The 22,755-nt window shown below is 45.6% G+C and overlaps 1 protein-coding gene across 3 annotated transcripts in view; it reads left to right on the forward strand.

Moving 5' to 3' along the window:
- The window catches only part of LOC119844294 (collagen alpha-1(XXVII) chain B-like), a 307,212-nt gene that overhangs the window by 223,520 nt on the left and 60,937 nt on the right, over positions 1-22,755 (forward strand). For all 3 annotated transcript variants that reach the window (XM_043498719.1, XM_038374938.2, XM_038374939.2), the window contains 7 exons: positions 203-256; positions 12,944-12,997; positions 14,953-14,997; positions 15,181-15,225; positions 15,458-15,511; positions 19,264-19,317; positions 22,394-22,447. In XM_043498719.1, coding sequence (XP_043354654.1) covers positions 203-256; positions 12,944-12,997; positions 14,953-14,997; positions 15,181-15,225; positions 15,458-15,511; positions 19,264-19,317; positions 22,394-22,447 — 360 coding nt within the window. The remainder of the gene's footprint in view (positions 1-202; positions 257-12,943; positions 12,998-14,952; positions 14,998-15,180; positions 15,226-15,457; positions 15,512-19,263; positions 19,318-22,393; positions 22,448-22,755) is intronic.

A 22,755-nucleotide genomic window follows, 5' to 3' on the forward strand; every position in this document is an offset into this window, starting at 1 on the left:
TTTACAAATCCCAAGAGAGTACATCATTTTAATGTGTGGCAATGATCAGAAAAGGGACCCCATAAAATGTGCAGCTGACACATCTGCTCCTTGTGTGTCACAGTCATCTTCTCATCCAGCAGCTACTCTTTTGTTGTTGTTGTTTGGTTGGTTTTTATTTTGTCTTCAATTTGTTTCCTCTAAAATCCTTTTCTTGTTGTAGGGCCCTGCTGGAGTCCGGGGACCCCCAGGTATAAGGGGAGCAAAAGGCCGTCGGGTAAGCAGTTCCTAACTTAGTAATGATTCTTACAACTCTCCTCTCTGACCTTTTGACATAGAGATTTAGGTGGTTAGTTCCTTGGAATAAAGATAACTAACTAACTAAATAAATAAATAAATAAAGATAAGGGCTGGAGATGGGATCAGGATGGTGGGATGTTGCTCTTGCTGGTGAGTTACTGAGTGTCAAAGAGGAAAGCTGCTGTTATGTCAGTGAGATAGGTTTCTTAAAGAAGAGGTGAATGCAGGTAAAATATATAAAGGGCTCTGTTAGCCTAGAGGTCAATGTCTTGGCATGGCATTTCCGAGGAAGCCAAGAACCTAAAATGTGCTCATCATGTTTTCCTGCTAGATACATAGGGATGATGGGCACAGCTGGTGAAGATGATGGGTACAATCCAGTGATGCAGGATTTCAGCAAGGGATAAAAGCTGTAGCTAAAAGACCAGAGACACTGCCTTCATTTTCCTGGGGGCTGGGGGAGGAAGAGCTGAGAGGGGCCGTTTGTAGTGATTTAACTGAAGGATGATAAAGATTGTTTCAGTGTGCTGTCATGACTGCAGGCACTTAATTCCAGCTATGAAATTAGTTGCCACAAAATATTACCGAAGTACAGAGCACCAGCAAGGCTGAAAAATAGAGACTTGGGCAGAGTAACAATAAGGCAAGTGCATCTCATGCTTTCCAGGTTCCTTCCATTTTAGTCTCACTTGGTTTAGTCTCACTCGTTAGCTAGGTTCTGCAGTGGTGGTGAGGAAGATGCATTTGGAGTCGTGCTCTAATTAGAGTAAAAGCTCTTTGGGGCAGGATCTATGACTTACCATGATCTTGGACACAACGTAGCACAACGGGGTCCCAATTCATATCGGGGCCTTTACATGTTACCACTGTACAAAGGGAGATGTGAATTCCTAATCTCACTTTAGATAGCTGTCACCTGGGAGTTGAAACTGGCTAGTGATATTAAATAGCATCACTTGTTGTAGCAGAAATACATATTACATAGCATAAATATTTCTGCAAGCTCCATATGCCAGTTAGGAAATTAGAACTTGCTCTTCCTGCTTATGTTGAATGAAAGCCAGTTCAGACTTAGATTGATTTTCCTCGTCCAGTTGATGTGTCCAAAGCATTAGCGGTGAGTGGTTTTTGTTGAGGACCCAAAGAACACAATACATCATGTTACTGTAAGGTCTTCCTTCCAAGGTTCGTAAAAGGTTTGTTTTCATATATTTCAGTCTAGGTCTGGAGTAACCCTAAATTCCACACTCTCTCCCTCGCCACAGCCCACACTCCTATGCTAGTCTCTATAGCAACACCTGCCTGGAGAATGTAGGACAGCAAGCACTCGTATGCATTTCCCTATGCCATAGCTAATCTGTTCTGCAGGCAGCTGGGATGGGGTAAAATGAAATGGGATCACCTGATTAGAAAGTTTTATAACCACAGGGCTATGTCACCTTGAATTGTTTTAAGTTTTAAAAGCACTGCTAGGAGGACATAAAATAATGTCCCACTCAGAAGATATGTCATAGTGTTTAATTTTTTGTCTTTGGCTGGGAAAACTAGCTTCCTTGTCCCCCACCCTTGCATTAAGGGAAGCCCTAGTGTTGTAATTCCTGCACTCCTCCTCTCTGAAGAGTTCTCTCGGGAGCTGAGGAGTCTGTGTTACGTGGTGTGAATTAACGGAATTGGTCAGTGAATCCGTGAGCATGACTAATGAGGAACTGAAGACATGGATTCCAAGGAAGGTTGTGAACGAATCTGGGAATTGCCTCAACGAAAGACTACAGAGTAGATCTGAATGAACAATGACATGTGAATGACCCCCACCCTGCCGCTTCCACAGGCTCCACAGATATTCCTTGGAGAATATCAAACAGTCTCGTTGGGGTGTAAGCCTTCAATGCCCTGATCCATATAAGGGCAGAAAAGGGATCCAAGTGCCTGCCTCTCTCTCTCTCAGCTTCCAATTCTGGAACGCCAACCCCATTCCATGGAGCCAAGTCAGTTCTTTCAGCAGCCAGCTGTGTGCAACTGTGTTACTTGGCTCCTTGTTTGCATAAGGCTCAGACTTGCACAGGATCTTGTTATAGTTCTTACATTCTAACTGGACTAGATGAATCAGGCCACTGGGAGAGCAAACCACCAATTTTTAGCTTCTCTGCTGCCCTGATGCTGTCAGGGCTGATTAATGGGATATTTATCATCTTGCAGAGTGAAACACCATTTTTAAGCAAGTGGAACTAGAGTGGTTAATGGCTTGTTTACTGTATAAAATTTCCAGTGATAGGTTTTTCCTGCTGTGGAGGAAAAGATGGATTCTAGAATGGATTCAGCTTTTAAAGGGGCTGGACTTGCTTTGGGGATAAGCTATGGAGTGGATGAGGCCTTGTCTTCAGGCCCAAGCGACTGCGTTAATATATTAAATAAGAACATAAGAATGGCTACTGATGTCTAAGAATGGCTAAATGATTGTCTTGGAAGAAAGACCAAGGGCAGGATGACCCCTTTCTAGAGGTGAAACTAACCCTAGTGATGCTAGAGGCCACCTTGTTGGAGCTAGACAAGGAGAAAGCAAGAGAGTCTCAGTCTCTCCGGTGCGATACAACAGGAAGCCAGTTAACTTCTGCAAATCATTAGCTCTAGTGTGCTCCCATCCCAGAATGACTTACCGTATGTTATAGAAATTTCGTTTGGCATCACTGGGCCAGATTTCCTCTCCAGATTTCAAACCCAGCAGTCCCCAGACCAGTTGTTTTCTCCTTTACGTTCCTGCATTCAGTAATTCCACTCATGCCTGAGGAAACCCAGACTTCAGACCACATCAAAGTACCAAGGACTAACCATGACAAAAGTCACTCTAGACCAGGGAGTGGTGGTGGAGGGAGATGGGGAATGTCAAGTTAAGAAGCTGTGTTTGTCTTGATCTCTAGTACAGCCCCTTGTAGTAGTACTTCTGTATCAGCGAGGCATCAGATTATTAGTGTGCTGCATTTGAAGCTGGTGTCTGCTGATGCTCTGCAGCTAATTTAACTACTCTCACTCTTCACTGATCTTTCCTTTCAAACCAGTTCTTTAGTAGCATATAGGTGGTTATATTTCTTTTATGGACAGTACCTAAATAATCTGTTAGAGATTAAATCAATGGGATTCTAAAAAATTGTCATTCTATAGGACTTCACCACAAGGGCTGCTTGTTCTCACAGCTCCCTTGTCTTTTGAAATTTTCTGCTTTGCACATGTCTGCCTCTGTCTCTCAATTGCCTAATATTCCTTATTTGCATAGTTTCCTTGCCATTCATGCTCTTTGTTTCTTTTAGTTTTTGAGGACTGGGAAATGATCCCCCTGACTGGAATTTCAAAAGCTGCCCTTTGTAGCATGCTCCATATTACAATTCACAGCAGAGATGTAATTCAATTCAGAATGGAAACATTAATGCAACTCTCTGCCAGATGTTTGTGGATTGCGCTGATCTGTGTTTGGATACCTCATTAAAGTAATTGCACTTTTGAAGACAACATAAGTAGTAAATATGGTTTGGATTGTAAAGAACAATGGAGACTTTTGGGATCTGTATTTAAGTTGTTATACCTATTGTGCTGTGGACATAAAAATATTGATTGTCAAAAAGAGAACCTTTAAAAATCATAACTTTCCTCTTCTTAGTATGAGAGCAGACTATTGTTCGCTCCAGTTTACTTTTAGCCATCAAATCGATGTTGTACAAGCCTCCACAAATGCAATTTTTCTCTCTTCTCTTCCTTATGGCCCCAATTCAAAAAAACACACAAATACAGGCTGACCTTTAGAATGTGCTTAAGACCATCCCTATAAAGTATAGCACTTACACACATGCTTAAAGTTAAATCAATGGGGATTAAGCACATGTTTACAGTTAAGTGTTTAGAGGAATTAGGATTTAAATTTTAGGAAGACTGGGATAGCTGGCTTCTCCTCCCTTAATCTCCACTCCAGATCAGAAAGCAAGACAAGACTGGTTTTCCATTTAAATATTCAGAAGGGTTACATAGCTGGATTTCTTTGATTGGAGGCAGGCAGGTACTAAGTGGTGAATGGCAGGATGGCTAGTGGATAACCTATCTGAAGATCTGATGGTTGAGATTGGGATTGTTTCCAGTTGGCTAATGGGATTCAACTAACTCTCTAGGCCAACATTTCCAAAGTCAGGCACCTAAATAAAAGTACTTGATATGCCAAGGTGCATTAGCACCTATGACCCTGGCTAAAGTCAGTGGGGAGCTGCAGGTGCTCAGAACCTCTGAACAACAGGCAACTTTCACTTCGGTGACTCGTTTAGAAGACATTAGTGCTGAGCTAAATCTGTCACCTTTTATTAGCTTCTCTTTCTCCAGATCCATGTTGCTCAAAACTTCATCTTCTGAACTGAGGCCTTTACTCTCTGACGTGCAAGGACTAGCGCTTACAGACTGACACTTGTCAAGCTTAAAAAGTGAAGTCAGCCATGCTGGAAATGTCAAAGCAAACATTAAATCAAGAGGGGCCTGCAATGGTTATTTATTTTTCATTGCTCTTCATGCCATCCATGCCACATCCCAGGAATCCCACAGGCACTGCCCAGGCTAACAAATCATCAGAGCAGAGGCCATGCAACAAATTCAAGAGCAAGCTCCTGCTAATCAGCTCCTCACAGCAGGAATGTGCCTGGTTTCATCGCCCTATCCATGAACTCAACTCAGACCTGGATTGAGAATCTACACAGGAAACTTAATATCAGTTGAAGCTGTGAAGCTTAATATTAACTGGAGCTGTGACTTCATGGCATGGTCTATAAACCTCCAGCTGAAATCCATCTGACAAGCCCCTCATCCCTGGCCTGTTCTCCCAGCCAAGGTGCCAGTCATCAATTCAGGAATGTTACTCCTTTAACTCAGAGCCATAGTGTGCTGCCTAGAGGTAACTCAAAAAAGCTGCAGTCTTTAAAAGTCCAGAGGACTTTTTATACCTGTCAACCAGTCCCCTGCATTAAACAATAAATAGCTAAAACCAGCAAAGATCTAGATATGCTGCATGCTTCAGAACTCCTTGCTGATACTTGAATAACTAGACCAATCTCTGTCTAACCACATGAAACCTGCAGCTTGTAGCCTCAGTGACCGCAGGAATTTATCAAACCCTGGTAATTTGCAACATGGGGGTATTTAAACTTAGGTCCTAAAATCATTCCTTTGCTCTTGGCCTTGCAGGGGTGAGTACCTGGCCAGTAGAAGGCAAAACAGCATCTTATTTTGCTCTCCAGTGACCTTTCAGCTGACTGAAAGACCAGCATTAAAAGATGCTGGAATATGGCATGTTCAGCCTTCCTTGGGAAAAGGACAGTCACACCATTTTAAGGCCTCTGAAGTGGCAGCAGCAAGGATTAAAGGAGGAGGGGGGAAATCTCCTAAATTTCTCTGCAAAAATGAGAAGTATCTGAACTCCTGTGTCCCACCTCGTAGCTGCACTGGGTTATTCCTTGTTAATGTCTGAAAGTTTGTGTAATTCTCTTTGGAAATGTTCTGCTTCCACGTTCCACTGGAGAGCCCTTGCTTATATTGGGAGTCTCTAACACTGGCATTACACACTAGATTAATAACTGAAGATTCAGAGTTTATAAAATATTTGACAATGGAGTGGGTGTGTCCATGTCCAATTTGAATGACAGAGGTCATTGGCTCATCCAGCAGCACAGACTGTTCTCAGGGCCTGTTCTGTTCAGGTTCTTAATGCCACATCCATCACCTTGCCCCAGCTCTTTCTCATGTGGCTGAATTAGAAATACTGGGAAGAGGAGAAAAGAGGCTTTGCATTTTGAGAAGGTGCCTGCTGTTTCTGACCTCTCCTTGCATACATAGCTGTCCTTCCTGAGCGTGATGGTGAAAGGTACCTCTGCTCCCTCCTTCATCTCCCCAACACTTATATTGACTGTCTTGTTTGGAAAGAAGGCCCAGGCCATTCTCTACTATCTGGAAAATACAAGAGCTGGAGAGTAGATAAACTAAAATTCAAGATTTCTGAGAGCTGCTTAAACCCAATGCACTGAGGCACAATTCATCACCCCTTGAACTCTACCAGATAAAGCGTCCATCAGGCAGCAATGTAGAAGATGTATGCATTGTGAAATATCTCCCGCTTCAAGACAAATATGGAATAAGAGGCTTTTCCTTTTTCCCCACGAGGTTTGTGTGACTCACTCTCTCTCCATTGGTATATCAAAGTTTGATGGCCTCTCCCTCTTTATGTAAGTTGTCTGCACCTTGCCTCCATTGAAAAAGAAAAATGTAGCTCTCTCTTGTTGAAACACCTTGCTAGGCATTAAGTTCTATTCAGATGGAGTGTAGTCTGCTGGAGTCATTACTCTGTAGCTCTGTTGACTGATATAAACTAGAGATGCAAAGTTTGGATCCAAACTTCCTCAATATTCAGATGCTAGGGCTGTTCACATCTGGACTTTGAGTCCTTACTAGCGGTGTCATAGTTTTGTTTAATCTCAGTCTGAAGCTCTCGGAAGGTAGTACTGCCTGAGGCTATGTGCTTGCCAACATTATCTGTAGGAAACCAACACAAAGGACGATAAGCAGTGAAGCCTATGTTTACAAAATGGGCTAAAAATTATATGTGCGGAATGGGATTAGGGATAACATTTTCAAAAGGGCCTAAGTGATGTGATGTTTTTCAAAATGATTTTGGGGCATAAATCCCATTGACTTGCTACCCTGTAGTTACCCTTAGGTCTGCATGGTGCATCCTGGAGATATTAAAGCAAGAAATGTGCCTAAGTAGAACTATCTATTTAGAGTCAAACAAAGCTGAGCAATTGTATTTTGCAGATTTTAGTAAACATTTAGTCAGTCCAGGTCTGGGTGGGTTCCCCACCTCCTACCCCCCCCCCCACATTGGGTGTCACTCTGTGATCATAACCCCAAAGCAAACATGAGTTAAAATGGCTAAGTTTCACCTGCTTCTGCACATAAACATTTGACCCTAAAATGCATTGTATTATTCCAATTCATAGCAACACACCTTCCACCGCTGGGCCTATGTAACCAAAAGGGCCAGAAGTATAATTTGTTGATTTAAATAGAGAGGAAGATTGGCCTTGTGGCTATTGCACCGGAGTGGGACTCAGGAAGATCTGGTTGGAATTCCTGGCTCTGCCACAGACTTCCTGTGTGACCTTGATCACATGCTTAAAGTTAAGTACATTCTTAAGTGCTTTGTTGTATCAGGGCCTATAATTCTCTCTGCCTCCTATTTCCCATCTGCTTTCACCTTCCCACTTCCTGGATCCCAATAGGATTTCCCATCTGCAAAATGGAGATAAATCTGCTTTTACCTTCCTATTTTCCTCTTTTGTTTATTTAAATGATAAGCACTTCAGAGGTTGTACTGTTTGTACAGCATCTAGCGTGATGGGGTTTATCTGCTGAGGAGTCTAGGTGCTGATTGATATTGAATACTAAATGAAAACTAAGCTGCTCTAGGAAACTTCACAGCCCCCAGAAGACAACTATGCAGCCTGCCTAGCACATTGTAATATAGGCCCTGCTTATTGCTGCCTGCTGGCATTCCAGTTTCCTGTAGATCCTCCAGGGTTTCCCTCACTTGTCTGTAACTGGCATTGTCAGTAAAAGGGAGTTTCAAAGATTTAACTAATTGGCTAAATGTAGCCTTTCCTGTCAGGGTGAATTAGGGAAACCTCTTAGTCTGGGCAAGATGGAGCTTTCCTGGTCTGTTCCTGAATGCAGGGGCAGTTTCACCTTCTCAGGTCAAATGTTAATGAAATGTTTAGTGATGGATTAACCAGGTGCCTGCTGTGGGGGAGATTGTCCTGCTGGACTCGTGGGGTGCTGGTGACAGAGAACTGCTGGGAAGAAACTATGATACTCCAAACAGTGCTGTGGCCATGCGAGTATTGGCAGGCTGCATTGCTGGGGGTCCAGGCTTCCCTGCCTGAGCTGCAGAGCTATGAGAAGGCACGCTGGAGCTAGCAGGGGACTCCATCCATTTCAGTGACCACTCCCACAAGTACAGTGCCAGGTGACTGGAAAAGGATGCGGGGGGGGGAGGGATGGAATACAACAAGAGATTTGAGAGACCTGCTTGTCTCTGAGGAGAACTGGCCTTATAACTGTATGCAACAGCTGGATGAGTAAATGTGTCTGCTATTGACTAACTCCTTGGGAGTGGCCTAAGTGCTCGGCCCAACTCAGTTCTGGTTCTAGTCTGTCTTTGATGCTAGACTTGCAGGGCCTAGGGAGATGGAGGTTCAGGTTAGAGTGACCACACATCCTGCTTTGGACAGGACCGTTCCTTTTTTAAGCCCTGTCCCAACTTTTTTTTTTTTTTTTCAAAACTGAGCCTTTGTCCAAAAAGTGGGGTGCGGTGCAGAGGGACTTGCGGAGATGGGCAAGTGGAGATGACAGCCTTGTACAAGGGGGGAAGGCAGGGTTCCAGTGACTGGGCAACCACCTTGTGCAGGAAAAAGGAGGGCCTCGGACGAGTGGTTGGGAGTGTCCCCTTTTCCCTTTGGAAAATATGGTCACCCTAGTTAGGGTAGCAGAAAAGTACCGCAGACTTAGCATATCCGGTTCATAGCGGGAGTGCCTCATTTCACTCTGACTATTCTTTGGACCACTTCAGGGCTGCTGTGATGAGTGCCAAAGGGCAGTGGGCCCCACTCTTCTGAGCCTGTGTCATATTTCAAGCAGAGTTGCTGAGTGGTGGGCCTGGAACCCTTAGAATCTCTCTGAAGACGGGCGTCCAGAGTAGCTCTCCATCAGCAAGATGCTCCTTCCGTTTCCTTAAGAATTTCTGGTTTGTCACCTGGTTTCCTTCGCAACAGATAGGTATTCTGACAGGGCATCACTCTGTGCTGCCAAGAGATGCAGAATTCCTATTGCTTCATTTTCAGTATGAACTTGTAGTTTCCAGAGGTGCAAAAATAGATATTCTCCACCATTGCTGGGGTTTGATACACCCCTGGCCCGCTGCTCCTCCTGTTTTCAGCTTCCCCAGGAAAAGAGAATAATGGTCCCAATGAGGACAAGGCCAACCTTCAACTCAGACACTCTGCCTGTGTGTCTCCATATTGATTAATTTGTAAGGAAAACAAGATTGTCTTTCTGCAGCGCAGCAAGGATGCTGGAGAAAGCTCTGGCATTTCAGCCATCTGTAGATTAGCTCCTTTGTCCATCTACTGTAACTGGTTTCTGTGCAGATTTTAAGGGGGGAAGGGACTTGTGGAGAGATGAAATCATGGTCCAAGGAAGACAAGGAGCTCGTTCTGACTTTGTGAGCATAGTGCTGAGCCTGACTGTCACAGAAAGTCATTGAGGCCAAGAATTTAACAAGACTCAAAGAGGGATTGGACATTTATATGGATAACAGGAATGGCCAGAGTTGTCATAACTGTTGGACATCGGGATGAGACCTAATGTGGGGGGAGGGTCGGATTATCCCACATCTGCTGCTGCGCCATCTCTTCTTGCACCTTCTCTGAAGGAGCTGGGACTGGCCATTGTGGGAGAGAGGAGACTGGATTAGATGGACCTCGGGTCTGATCCATTCTGGCAATTTCTATGTCCCTATCAGGTTGGGGGCAATTTTAGGGTGTTGATCATGGTGATAAATTACAGATTTATCAGAGAGAAACGTATCTCCATCTGCCCGTCTGTCTCTTTCCGTTATCATGACACCTCAGAGCAGAGAAGATGCCTGCCCCTCTGTAGGTCTTAATGTCTAGGATCTCCCTCCCCTCACACCCATCCAAGCTGAGTAATGTTACTTTCGTTTACTGTGGCAACTTCTTTTCTTTCCAACATCCAGCAGAGCAGCGTGGCTCTCTGTCTGAGATCCAACCACCTTCACAGTTCCAAGGGGTTAATTTCCCTCCGGATGTTGTTTTTTTTTTTCTTTGTTTGTGCTTGTTTCTCTAGGGAATTCGGACAGGACAGTGATGGATGGATGTGTGAAGTCATGAGTTTTGGGGAGGGGAATTCTCAGCCTAACGGGGGGTTATTGTTTCCAGGCAGCCCAGAGAAGGCGAAAACTCAGTTCACAGAGTTGGACAGTTTGACTTAAAGCACAAGCTGCCTGACTGCTTGTCTCTTTGTCACCCATTTCCCCAAGTGAAGTACAAATACTGCACTGTTTCATGATCCAGAACAGTCCAAAGAACAGAGGCGGGCTAAGCAAAAGGGAGGAAAATGGGAATCCAGTGACAGAAGGTTTGCCATTACACCCAGGGAGGCTTTGGTGAACCTTTCTGCATGTGGATTTGTATGCTGTCAGTTAAAGGGTGTGTCTACACTTCGAGCTTGAGGCATCATTTCCAGGTTAGGTAAATGTATGGCTCCTAGCTTGGATCAAGATAGCTCACTGAAAGTAGCAGCATGGGCAGTGGTTTTGCTGTTCCCATTTGATGCACAGTGACTGTTCTAGAGAGCAGATTGGGTATACTTTAAACTGCGTCTTATGGGCATGCACTGGGGTTATTTGGTCTCTGGTCTGTTCAGCATAACTGAGTTTGCCAAACACAGTAGAAGTTTTTGCATTATTTTATATTGACAGTATTTGCTGTAATAATTTGGCTGTGTTTCCTATACATCTTCCGCGATTACGCTGCCTCTCTTTGTGAGTCTCTCTCTCTCTCTCTCTCTCTCTCTCTCTCTCTCTCTCTCTCTCTCACTCTCTCTCTCTTTCCTGCTGTCACACTGTAGTTGCTTTGCTAACATATTGGCCCCTGTTATTACATTTGGCTCTCAGTTTGCATCTCAGTTAAGCAAATTGGCTCCTATTTTCTCTATTTCCACTTTGGCCTGTTGTCTGAATTCCTCTCACCATAACATACACACCACAAAGCAATGTTAGAATTATTTATGCTGCAGTAGTGCCTAGAGGCCCAGTCAAGATCAGGGCTCCATTGTGGACATGACAAACGGTCGTGTGGTCTCTCGATCTGTCTTTTTATTCCTACCTGCCACCCCTCTGCCTGTTGTGTGTCAGTGTCAGAGAACTTACTCTTGGACTAGGATAGGGATGGGGGTGGGGGAAGAGTTCCACTGAGATCAGCTTTGATGCTACTCTAGGGATTTTCGCACAAATGATGCTTTTCTGTTATACCCCTGAAGAATAAGCACATCTCTTTTTAGTCTTGAGCATGACTTCCAGGATGATATCTGCCACCTGCATGCTTTTCTGTAGGTTCTCCGCTAGCCATGTTCAGCCTCCTCATATGTTTGAACGTCTATAGATGCATGGGGCTGGATTCGTCCCCCAGCACCCGGCTTTCTCATGCATATGCACACCTTGAAAGATTCCCGTGTACACTTGGACCTGAGAGGTTTCATCAAAACATACTTAAGCACAAATGACTGGCCATCTGACCACACATGTACAACTGGTCATGCTACATGCCCCTACCCATTTCATATATACATGAATACCTGGTCATGTTCATAGCAGTTCTCTAAGCAGCAGGTAACTATAATAAAATGCTTAAAAGACCTATCATTAATGAGAAGCTAACCCATTGCACTTTATTAAATACGTCCAATTCCAACTTGCCTTTATGCATCTCTTTGGACTCACTTTGTGCATCTTATAGCTTTGATGACTTGACTTCAACAGCGATATGACCATGGATGTGAATAACAGGGAGTGATATGCAAAGAGTTCAAATTGTATCATGTAGGGGATGATGGGAGAGCTTGACTCTTCAGAAGGAAGAGCCATGATGTCAATACATTCAGATTTCAGGGTCTGTCCCAGCAAGATCACCATAGTTATTAAGGTCTGAAAATGAATCAGTTCCTGACCTCTGGCCTGTCTTTCTCCTCTGGCTCTCATTTTGGGCTTAATGTTGGCTAGACAGAAATAAAAATAACATAAATGCACTGCACAATACATGATGAGAAATGAATAAATTGGCGGGAGGGGGGAGAACAAAACTGAAAAGTGGCTCCATTTAGCCTGGGAATCAGCTGAAACACCCATCTAAGCAAGACCTGTGGCTAAAGGAAGAACTCTTCTAATGAGCTTCAAGAGTTCTGAAGCTAGGGTTGCTGTTGCTTTACTTTTGGGTGAGCCTTCTACCCTACATACAGTAGGATGAATCTTGCAGCAAGGAGCCCTATAACGGAAGATGAACCTTGACTCCAAGACGAATGTTAGAAACAGTCTAACAAGCCCAAGTTTTAAACCCTTGGGAACCATAGCCATGCTGTACATACCCACCTTCCTAAGCATTCATCTGGTTGTTGAGTGCCAGCATCCCAAGGGCTGAGAGCAAGAGGAGAATTAAATATGGCTATGGACAGAGAAATCAACACCCCCACACACACACAAGCAGGGCTCCCTCCACCCATCTCCTCTTCTGTGTTACTGAAGCTACTCAGGGTGAAAGGCAGGGAGGATGGATCCAATGGATCAGACGGGTGAAGGGTAGGAGAAGTGTAGCTGCTTCGTTTTTTGGAGAAAGCCCAAAAACTCAGCCCCCTGATCATGCAAATTGTGCACTGGGTCGGTGGGAGAGATCAGGCTGCATAGTGGAAGCTGGGATCAACCCAATCCCCAGTGGACAACTCAGCGTTAGCAACACAAGGGAGAAACCTGCTGTTCACTTTTGCTGTGTAACTCTCTCTCTCTGTTTTGGTCCCCCAGGGTGCCAGAGGTCCTGATGGACCAGTGGGGGAGCCAGGGTCAAGAGGTGTTAAGGTAAGTTGTAACAGGAGTGCCAGTTCTGACGGGTCTGCTCTTGAGCATGCTATGAGGCTCCCCTTTAGGCCCTGGGAAAATCAGGATGTCTCCCACCACCACCACCACCACCACCACCTCCTCGCTCCCTCTAGCCCTTCATGGTGCCTGGTGTATCCTCAAGTCAATGTTAAATAGCTCTAGCTCCATCAGCACCAAGCACTGAGTCCAGCCGGTGCCAGTTAGCCCAGCCAGCATTCCTCTGTGCAGAGCAGAGAGCAGCGCCCCACACTGGTGGCAGAGCCCAGCTGCCAAGAGCCAAAACTCACTCACATCAAGACTCCTTAAAAGCAACCAGCATGATTTTGTATGGCACCAGCCATCCCCCAGCACACAACCACCTAGCTTCTTCCCTGCATCAGGTTCCTAGCACATGGCTCTGCTCAGTGGGAGACTAGTGGAAATGTCTATTCCTGGGTCTCCCAAAAGCCTTTCCATTTGGGGAGGAAGGGTAGGGATCTGAGGGAAGAAAGCTGTCTAAATTCACCCAGAAGTCATTCATTTGGTAGAAATACAGTCTCAAAGATGATAAAGCTTCCAGCTGTTCGGTTAAAGTGAAGGGGGGCTGTAAGGTAGCTCAGGGCTTGTTTACACACAAAGTTGCGCCACTTTACACCAGTTGCACCCCCCCCCACGGGCACAGCTGTTGCAGTATATAGGTGCTTATACCAGTATAGCTTATTCCCATATGGGAAAGGGAATAAGCTATATCAGCATAATACACATTTAAACCAGAATAACTAAGCCTACGCTATAGGGGTTATGCTAATTTAACTATATTGGTTAAAAAAAAAAATAATCACACACTCTAACTGAAATAGTTACACCAGTACAAAACTTGTGTGTAGATTTGGCCTTAACATCACCACTCCCTTAAGGATTCAGACTGCACATTTCTACTGCACACACATACACACAGAGTAAGTCAAAGATATGTGGTGTTTGCTGCCTTTACAAAGTGTGTCTCCCTGCAGTGTGGTATGATCAGAGCAGAGACGTTCATAGAACAGAAATCCCCCCTGTTCCTGGTGCGAAGGGGGTCTGGCAAATGGCCTCCTGGAATAGACCTACCCCTCATTAAGTCTGATTAAGAGAGTATCCAAGCCAGATGCTGACAAAGGACCTTGTTTTGAGGCAAGGCTGCTGAGAAAGAGAGGGATAGGGTGGTAGAGCAGCTCCCAGTCTGGGTGTTTCCTTTTGGAATATGGATGGCAGCCTAGCAATGAGGCTAATCCAGCAGAACAGAAGGCTAGTCCTACCGATGAGCGTTGAAATAGTGGCAGACTTTTCAGTTCTCTGTCATGCCTTCTTTTCTCCCATCATTCTTCTACCTTCAGAAGACTTCTCCTGCATCCATGTCTTCTCAGCCCCTAGCTCAGAGGCTCCCTTCTCAGGCAGAGCAGCAATTAGAAAAGGAAATAATGCTTGTGCTGCTGGCTCTTACCTGAGCGGGTGTGTTTTGTACTATTGAGGCTCTTCCACCCCTGAATGCTTAGCACACAGCATGAAGCACCTTTGGAGTCCAAGTGCCACCCAGCCTACCTATCAACATGTGGCTAATGCCCTGCTCCTTCTCCACCCACAATGACATAGAGTTGGATGGAGAAACTTCCCCCTTTTGAACCTGATAAGTGAGGCGTCCTGAGTCATTGGGATTTCTAAGATCAAGAAAGAGAAAAATTGGATTATGCTCCAAGCTCCTCAGCAGATGGGACTATTCCCCTATGGAAGGGGGACTTTAGGACACTAGCTAGCCCCTTTAAATGCTGACGGGGAACCAGAAGCAAATGATTGACCCTTCCCTGGGGGATTCCAAGAGCAAGAAGACTGGGGCATCAGGAGGAGCTAGCCAGTCAAAAGTCTCCACTGCACAGCTCATGCCGATGCCAACATGTCTTTATCTTTTTCGTTAACAGGGCCTTCAGGGGGAGCCAGGCAAACCAGGGCCCGATGGGCAGCAGGTACGTCCACTGTGAGAGCTGGTGCTGGATGCCAAGCTGGCACTGTGCCAAACGCTACATGTATGTATACTCTCACGTGCGTGGCTCCCAGTAAAATACAGCTTTGATCGACTTCCCCAGCCAAAGCAACAGGGCATTTCAGCACGTTCCCAACCTCTAATTACTGTAACCTTCTGTTTACAGGGGAAGATGGGAGAGACTGGGGAGACAGGACCACGTGGCTTCCCAGTAAGTGCCAACTACCTTCTATTCCCTTTTATAGCCTACATTTTAATTAAGGTTTTATGTTTTTTTTTATTCCTGCTCCAGAAGGAGAAACCTGGACAATGTCTCACAGTTCAGCCTCAGGGCCACTTCTGTGTTCCTTTTATAAAGTGTTTACGAGGTGAATCTGACATGCTGGGAGGTGTGAAAGGTGATGATGGGACAGAGCTGACCTTGGTGCTTTTTGTTATCCTAGGGTATCCAAGGACCTTCTGGACCTCAAGGAGGCAAAGGCGCTCCAGGCGACCCGGCAAGTGTCTTCTCATTCCCTCTTCATCCATCTGTCCCTTTCTCTTTCCCCTCATTTCCTCCTCTGTCTGGCTTCCGCCCCACATATACACTCCTTCATTCCCATCCCCGCCTCTCCTGCTGAATCCAGCTTGATCAGGGAGGCAGCGTTAAAGGAGGGCCCAGGAAGGTTGGAAGAAGGGCAAGATCAGACCCTACAGAGGCAGAAGGGAGGCACTTGATGAGATTCAGCAGCAAGAAGGTAGAACAGAGACTGGAGTTGACTCTGGCAGGGAGGGTGAAGAGAGGGGCAAGTCTGGATTTTGGGAGAGTGAGAGGGGCTGGATCAGATTAAAGATGGGAAAGTTAGAAAAGAGACTGGACCTGATTCTGACAGAATTGAAGGAAAAACCAAGGGAGAGTCTGGCAGGGAAGGTGGAAGAAAGAGGTCAGAATGGAAGTTTGGAAGAGGCATTGGAAAGGAAAAATGGTTTTTGTGGTCAAGGCATTGCACTGGGACTCAGGAGACCTGGGTTCAATTCTTCACTCCATCACAGACTCCTGGGTGAACTTGGGCAGCACCTCAGCTCCCAACCTGTATTACCTGTGTTGGTAAAACTTCCTTTTTGCCACCCTTTCTTTGTCTAAGCTATTTAGACTGTAAGCTCTTCAAGGTCGGAGTGATTAGGTATAGCACGTAACACAATAGGGCCCTCACCTTGGGAGCAGTAGATGCTACTGTAATGATGATAGTAAAAAGGCTAGATGCTTGCAAGGATGAGTGGAGGAGCTAACTGTCTTAGGACTGAAAGAGGTTCCATGTTAGGCTGCTCAGGAAGGCCATGGTTAGACACCCCTGGGCCTGGTAGAGGATGATCCCAGACTGGTCTGTGTCTGGGAGGATGGACCGGATCTGGTTATATTACTGGGAGGGGTGGAGGGAGTCAATTGAGAACCATGAGAAAATGGCAGAAAGAGAGTCCAGTTCTGACTTCATCTAGAATGGAAGGGATGAAGTAGGGGTCAGGTCAGATGGATGGAATAGAAGGGGGCTGTGATTGGCAAGGGTTAGACGGTGGTGACTGAAGGAGGGATGTGCTGCAGGCTCTGACAGTGTAGGAGTGGGGGTGGGCTAGGGCTGTGTCAAGGCAGACTAGAGAAGGGAATTATTCAGACATGCTAAGGTTGCCAACTATTATCAAAAAGAAAAGGAGTACTTGCGGCAGCTTAGAGACTAACAAATTTATTTGAGCATAAGCTTTCGTGAGCTACAGCTCACTTCATCGGATGCATTCAGTGGAAAATACAGTGGGGAGATTTATATACATAGAGAACATGAAACAATGGGTGTTACCATACACACTGTAACGAGAGTGATCACTTAAGGTGAGCTATTACCAGCAGGAGAGCTAGGGAAAAAATACCTTTTGTAGTGATAATCAAGGTGGGCTATTTCCAGCAGTTGACAAGAACGTCTCAGGAACGGTAGGGTGGGGGGAGAAATAACATGGGGAAATAGTTTTACTTTGTGTAATGACCCATCCACTCCCAGTCTCTGTTCCAGCCTAAGTTAATTGTATCCAGTTTGCAAATTAATTCCAATTCAGCAGTCTCTCGCTGGAGTCTGTTTTTGAAGTTATTTTGTTGAGGGATAGCCACTCTCAGGTCTGTAATCGAGTGACCGGAGAGATTGAAGTGTTCTCCGACTGGATTTTGAATGTTATAATTCTTGACGTCTGATTTGTGTCCATTTATTCTTTTACATAGAGACTGTCCAGTTTGACCAATGTACGTGGCTGAGGGGCATTGCTGGCACATGATGGCATATATCACATTGGTAGATGTGCAAGTGAACACACTCTGATAGTGTGGCTGATGTGATTAGGCCCTATGATGGTGTCCCCTGAATAGATATGTAGACACAGTTGGCAACGGGCTTTGTTGCAAGGATAGGTTCCTGGGTTAGTGGTTCTGTTGTGTGATGTGTGGTTGCTGGTAAGTATTCGCTTTAGGTTGGGAGGCTGTCTGTAAGCAAGGACTGGCCTGTCTCCCAAGATCTGTGAGAGTGATGGGTCGTCCTTCGGGATAGGTTGTAGATCCTTGATGATGCGCTGGAGTGGTTTTAGTTGGGGGCTGAAGATGATGGCTAAAGGTGATAAGAGTGGCGTTCTGTTATTTTCTTTGTTGGGCCTGTCCTGTAGTAGGTGACTTCTGGATACTCTTCTGGCTCTGTCAGTCTGTTTCTTCACTTCAGCAGGTAGGTATTGTAGTTGTAAGAATGCTTGATAGAGATCTTGTAGGTGTTTGTCTCTGTCTGAGGGAGCAAATGCGGTTTTATTGCAGAGCTTGGCTGTAGACAATGGATCGTGTGGTGTGGTCTGGACGAAAGCTGGAGGCATGTAGGTAGGAATAGCGGTCAGTAGGTTTCCGGTATAGGGTGGTGTTTATGTGACCATTGCTTATTAGCACCGTAATGTCCAGGAAATGGATCTCTTGTGTGGACTGGTCCAGGCTGAGGTTGATGGTGGGATAGAAATTGTTGAAATCATGGTGGAATTCCTCAAGGGCTTCTTTTCCATGGGTCCAGATGATGAAGGTGTCATCAATGTAGCGCAAGTAGAGTAGGGGCATTAGGGGACGAGAGCTGAGGAAGCGTTGTTCTAAGTCAGCCATAAAAATGTTGGCATACTGTGGAGCCATGCGGGTACCCATCGCAGTGCCGCTGATTTGAAGGTATACATTGTCCCCAAATGTGAATTAGTTATGGGTGAGGACAAAGTCACAAAGTTCAGCCACCAGATTAGCCGTGACATTATCGGGGATACTGTTCCTGACGGCTTGTAGTCCATCTTTGTGTGGAATGTTGGTGTAGAGGGCTTCTACATCCATAGTGGCCAGGATGGTGTTTTCAGGAAGATCACCAATGGATTGTAGTTTCCTCAGGAAGTCAGTGGTGTCTCGAAGATAGCTGGGAGTGCTGGTGGCGTAGGGCCTGAGGAGGGAGTCTACATAGCCAGACAATCCTGCTGTCAGGGTGCCAGTGCCTGAGATAATGGGGCGTCCAGGATTTCCAGGTTTATGGATCTTGGGTAGCAGATAGAATACCCCAGGTCGGGCTTCTACGGGTGTGTCTGTGCGGATTTGTTCTTGTGCTTTTTCAGGGAGTTTCTTGAGCAAATGGTGTAGTTTCTTTTGGTAACCCTCAGTGGGATCAGAGGGTAATGGCTTGTAGAAAGTGGTGTTGGAGAGCTGCCTAGCAGCCTCTTGTTCATATTCCGACCTATTCATGATAACGACAGCACCTCCTTTGTCAGCCTTTTTGATTATGATGTCAGAGTTGTTTCTGAGGCTGTGGATGGCATTGTGTTCTGCACGGCTGAGGTTATGGGGTAAGTGACGCGGCTTTTCCACAATTTCAACCCGTGCATGTCGGCAGAAGCACTCCAGTCTGTTGTAAATTTGTTAGTCTCTAAGGTGCCACAAGTATTCCTTTTCTTTTTTCGAATACAGACTAACACAGCTACTACTCTGAAACCAACTATTATCAGTTCAGCTTCAACACAGCAGCTCCCCCCACAGCCACCCAGACACAGGGAAAGTTTCTGACCCTTTGCTTGCTGCTGTTCAAGCACTCTGAGCTGCCCATTTCTGGTCTTTTGACCTCCTCTCCCATGCCTGTGTAGTGTCCATGTGATGTGGGAGGGCACTAGGGAGTGGATTGTTCTTCAGAATTGACAACGTTGCACGAAAGAGCCCTGTGTGTCTGTCTTGCAGGGACACCAGGGATCACAGGGGCCAGCTGGACCTTTAGGAGAAATGGGACATAAGGTAGAGTATGATCTTTGCTTTCGTCTCTACAATACACCTCTCTTCTGCTCCATTCCCCTCCTCACTCACCTAGAACTGCACAGCTGAGCAAGGGGCAATCTGGCTTGGTCTGCCTTCAGTAACTCTTGAAGGAAAAGGACAATGAAGGTTTCTGTGTCTTGCGAGTTTTAATGTCCGCATTAAGAGTGCAAGAGAAAAGTTACAAATACAGACCCCATCTTCAGTCCAGACAGAACCATATTGGGCTGAACCAGGCTCTGACCTGGTTACAGGTGATGCAGTTCAACACATCCACCATTTATCCCTGCAGCAGGGTTTGTCAACCTTCCCATATCGTCCACCCAACAGATCCCAGAGCATTCTGGGAAAATCTGGGCAGCTAACCCACAGAGCGTCACCTTGGCACTAATAGTTAGGTATTTTTCCCCAGGATGCAATGCGTTTTGGCCTGCCCTCCCACCCAGAGACCTGGGAGGCAGGAGGTTGGCTAACCCTGTTACACAGATGGGCAGTCCCACCCACACAGAAGAAGGAGCATTTTTAAATCTCGCTGCAGTCTGAGAATTGTCACAACCCCATTCATGCTTTAGGAACCAGGCCCAGATCCTCAAAGGCATTTATGTACCTAACTCCCCTTGAAATAAGTAGAAGTTAGGCACCTAACTCCCTTTGAGCATCTGGGCCCATATGTTAACTCTATTGTGTATAGAATCATCCGTGTTACAAACTCAGTAAAAATCTGTAGTGAAGAAACCCCCAAGTCTCTTTCCCTTCCCACCCCCAGTTGCTTCTGTCTCTGGCTGGCAATCATATTATTCAGTCCAGTCTTGATATGTTCTGATTGTCAAACGCAGTCTCACCACTGTCCAGGTGAGTGGGTGGAAGAAATACCTTTGCTTTAGAACCGCTTTTTGCATCATTGTTACCATTAGGCAAAAGTGACACTTTGCAACAAAATGAAAGGAATGGTTACTGATATTTTGTGCCCATGTTTAGGAGCACAGGAGGGCAGAAGCTTACTCAATAGAGTTTCCTCTAACCCTCCGAGCACCTGGAGACTCTCCTTCAATTCTTACCATCACAGCCGATCACTGCAGACTTAGGTCACCCACTTTTAGCTTCTTGCAGTGTGTCTGTGATTGTAATATACTCAAGATGTTCACTTGATCTCAATAGTAGCAGCTGAGGTACCTTTTAATACAACCCACTGCAAAATGTATAAGTCATGAGATTTTCCAGTCTCCTGCCTGCTAGACTGGATGGAGTGAGCTCTCATCGTGGTAAACCACACTATGGATCTGGAAAGTTGCTAGGCCGCTACTGAGCTGCCCTAGGCCTTGCTTGTTCTGAAAGCATAGAGCTCCATATGATAGGCTCTTGGAGGAGATACAGCCTTTCTCTTGCACCAGAACTACTGGAAAAACCCAGGCAGTATTTCTGCTTTCACTGGAACTTGCTTTTTCTCGTTGCATGACTTGCCAAATTGTTCCTAAACCTAACATGCACCCACTCACCGCTACCTCCAGTTCGGAAAGCTGGAAACCTCCGAGAGCTCCTGCAATTACGAGATTTTGTTTCCTTTATTCCTAACTGCAGAGAAGAGAGGGATTGTGGTCTGGAAAGCCAATACAATAAATAAATAAAAACCCCTTCAAAACTGGCAAGACCAGCTTTGCTGTGTCACCTTTGGTCTTATTTAACAGAGTCCCACTGCCTGCACTGGCAGGAAATCAATGCAAAAAATACAACAATTAAAGTTACTCTTTCCCCTAATCCCAGGTACCAGTGGGTGCTTTGTGCAGTTGAGCAGCCTAACACCTAGAGTAAGGGACTAAACACATCCTGAAAGGGTCATGGGGAGACAGCACAAGGAGGAGTGGTCTCTCACAGACCCCACTCCACCTTATTCTTCATCGCTTTCCAGTGAAACGGTTTAATCTTTCAAGGCTCACTGGGAGAAGCTGTTCAATTGTACCCTCACGCTCCGACAAGGGGCCTATTATCCTGTCCCCCAGCTCCTTTGTTTCATCTAATACAATTTTTAAAATGTACAGTTTAATGATCATGGTTAAGTTCCAGATCCAACCTTTATGCAAGGTCTGGGGTGTTCAGCCCATCACAGAGCCAGAGAAAAGGGGGTGGATGCAAAGGTCAGATCTGAATTTATGGAAAATTATTTAAGGGAGTTTGGACCTAGGATTCCAGCTCAGCCCACCTCTAGTATACAGCTGCTGTTTTTAATTCCCTTTCCTCCATGAGTTAGCTGCCCATGGGTGTCCTCAATATACAGATGTGCATGGCACTTTATGGACAAATAGGAGACCCGATCCCTGCCCCACAGACATTAGGCCTTGTCCACATGCATAAGTTATGCCATTTGTATTGTTAAAATGGTACAAGACCTCCCCTCCCCAATGTGGATGCAGTTGTCCCATGTGCTTATACTGGTATAGCTATTCCTTTAGGGGAATAAGCTCCACCTGTATAAGGTACCTTAATACTCATATAATTGCATCCACATTAGGAGTTTACCATAACTGAAATAGTTACACTAGTACAAAAACTGGGCACAGACCTGGCCTTAGAATCAGAGGTAAAGACAGAACCAAGTGATAGATAAGGGGTCAGAGAAGGGAAGGTATTATGTGGTTGAAGTTATTTGTGACTCATTGTGTTAATGTCTTTATTTAACCCTTTTATGCTGATTTTAAGTATTTTGTGCTCTTTCTTTCCTTCCTTTTTTTTTTTCTTTTAATTAGTGTGGGGTAGAGATCCGCACTGGGGACCCAAAGCCTGGAGGAGTTAGAGTGAGGGAGTTAGAGTGAGGCTGCCTGGCAAACAGGCTTAGAGAGTTCATTGTAGGAAGGGGAAGGGAAAGAAAGGCATGAGAGAAAACAAAGGCCCTTGTGGGAGCGGGCCTTTTCTTTGGCTCTGTGTACCCTAGTCAGCTCCAGGAAGGTAATTACGCTGCTACCAGGGCTTCTCTATCCCCAGAGTGCTCTGCAAAAGGAATTCGCTCTTTGATCTTGCTCTGTAGGGAGTAACAATGGCCTTTTTCCCCCCCTCCCCCCACCAGGGACCGCCTGGCTCAATGGGACAACCTGGCCTTCCAGGTGAACCTGGCATGAAGGTAAGAAAAACACGTAATGCAAGCTCTCTGTCAGAGCGGAGAGATAATAGAAACTTTTGTTCCTACCAAGAGTCTGCTGTTGCACCGGAGTCCCAGAGGACCCTGGCAGTGCTCTTGATTAAGGTATCCTGTGACGAGGCCTGGGAGCAGTTACAGTGGGCAAGGTCAGATTGCTAAAGATAGATACTATAGATAGGTGTGTTCAGGGAGGGGAGCAGCTGGGTAAGCCCATAGCAACTGCTCTTTACATGTTTCTCAGCCACCGAGCTCTCTAGTGACACAATTCCGGGGGGCGGGGAGAACACTTT

The sequence above is a fragment of the Dermochelys coriacea genome, chromosome 16 (assembly GCF_009764565.3).
Source record: "Dermochelys coriacea isolate rDerCor1 chromosome 16, rDerCor1.pri.v4, whole genome shotgun sequence".
In the NCBI taxonomy this organism is placed as follows: domain Eukaryota; kingdom Metazoa; phylum Chordata; order Testudines; family Dermochelyidae; genus Dermochelys; species Dermochelys coriacea.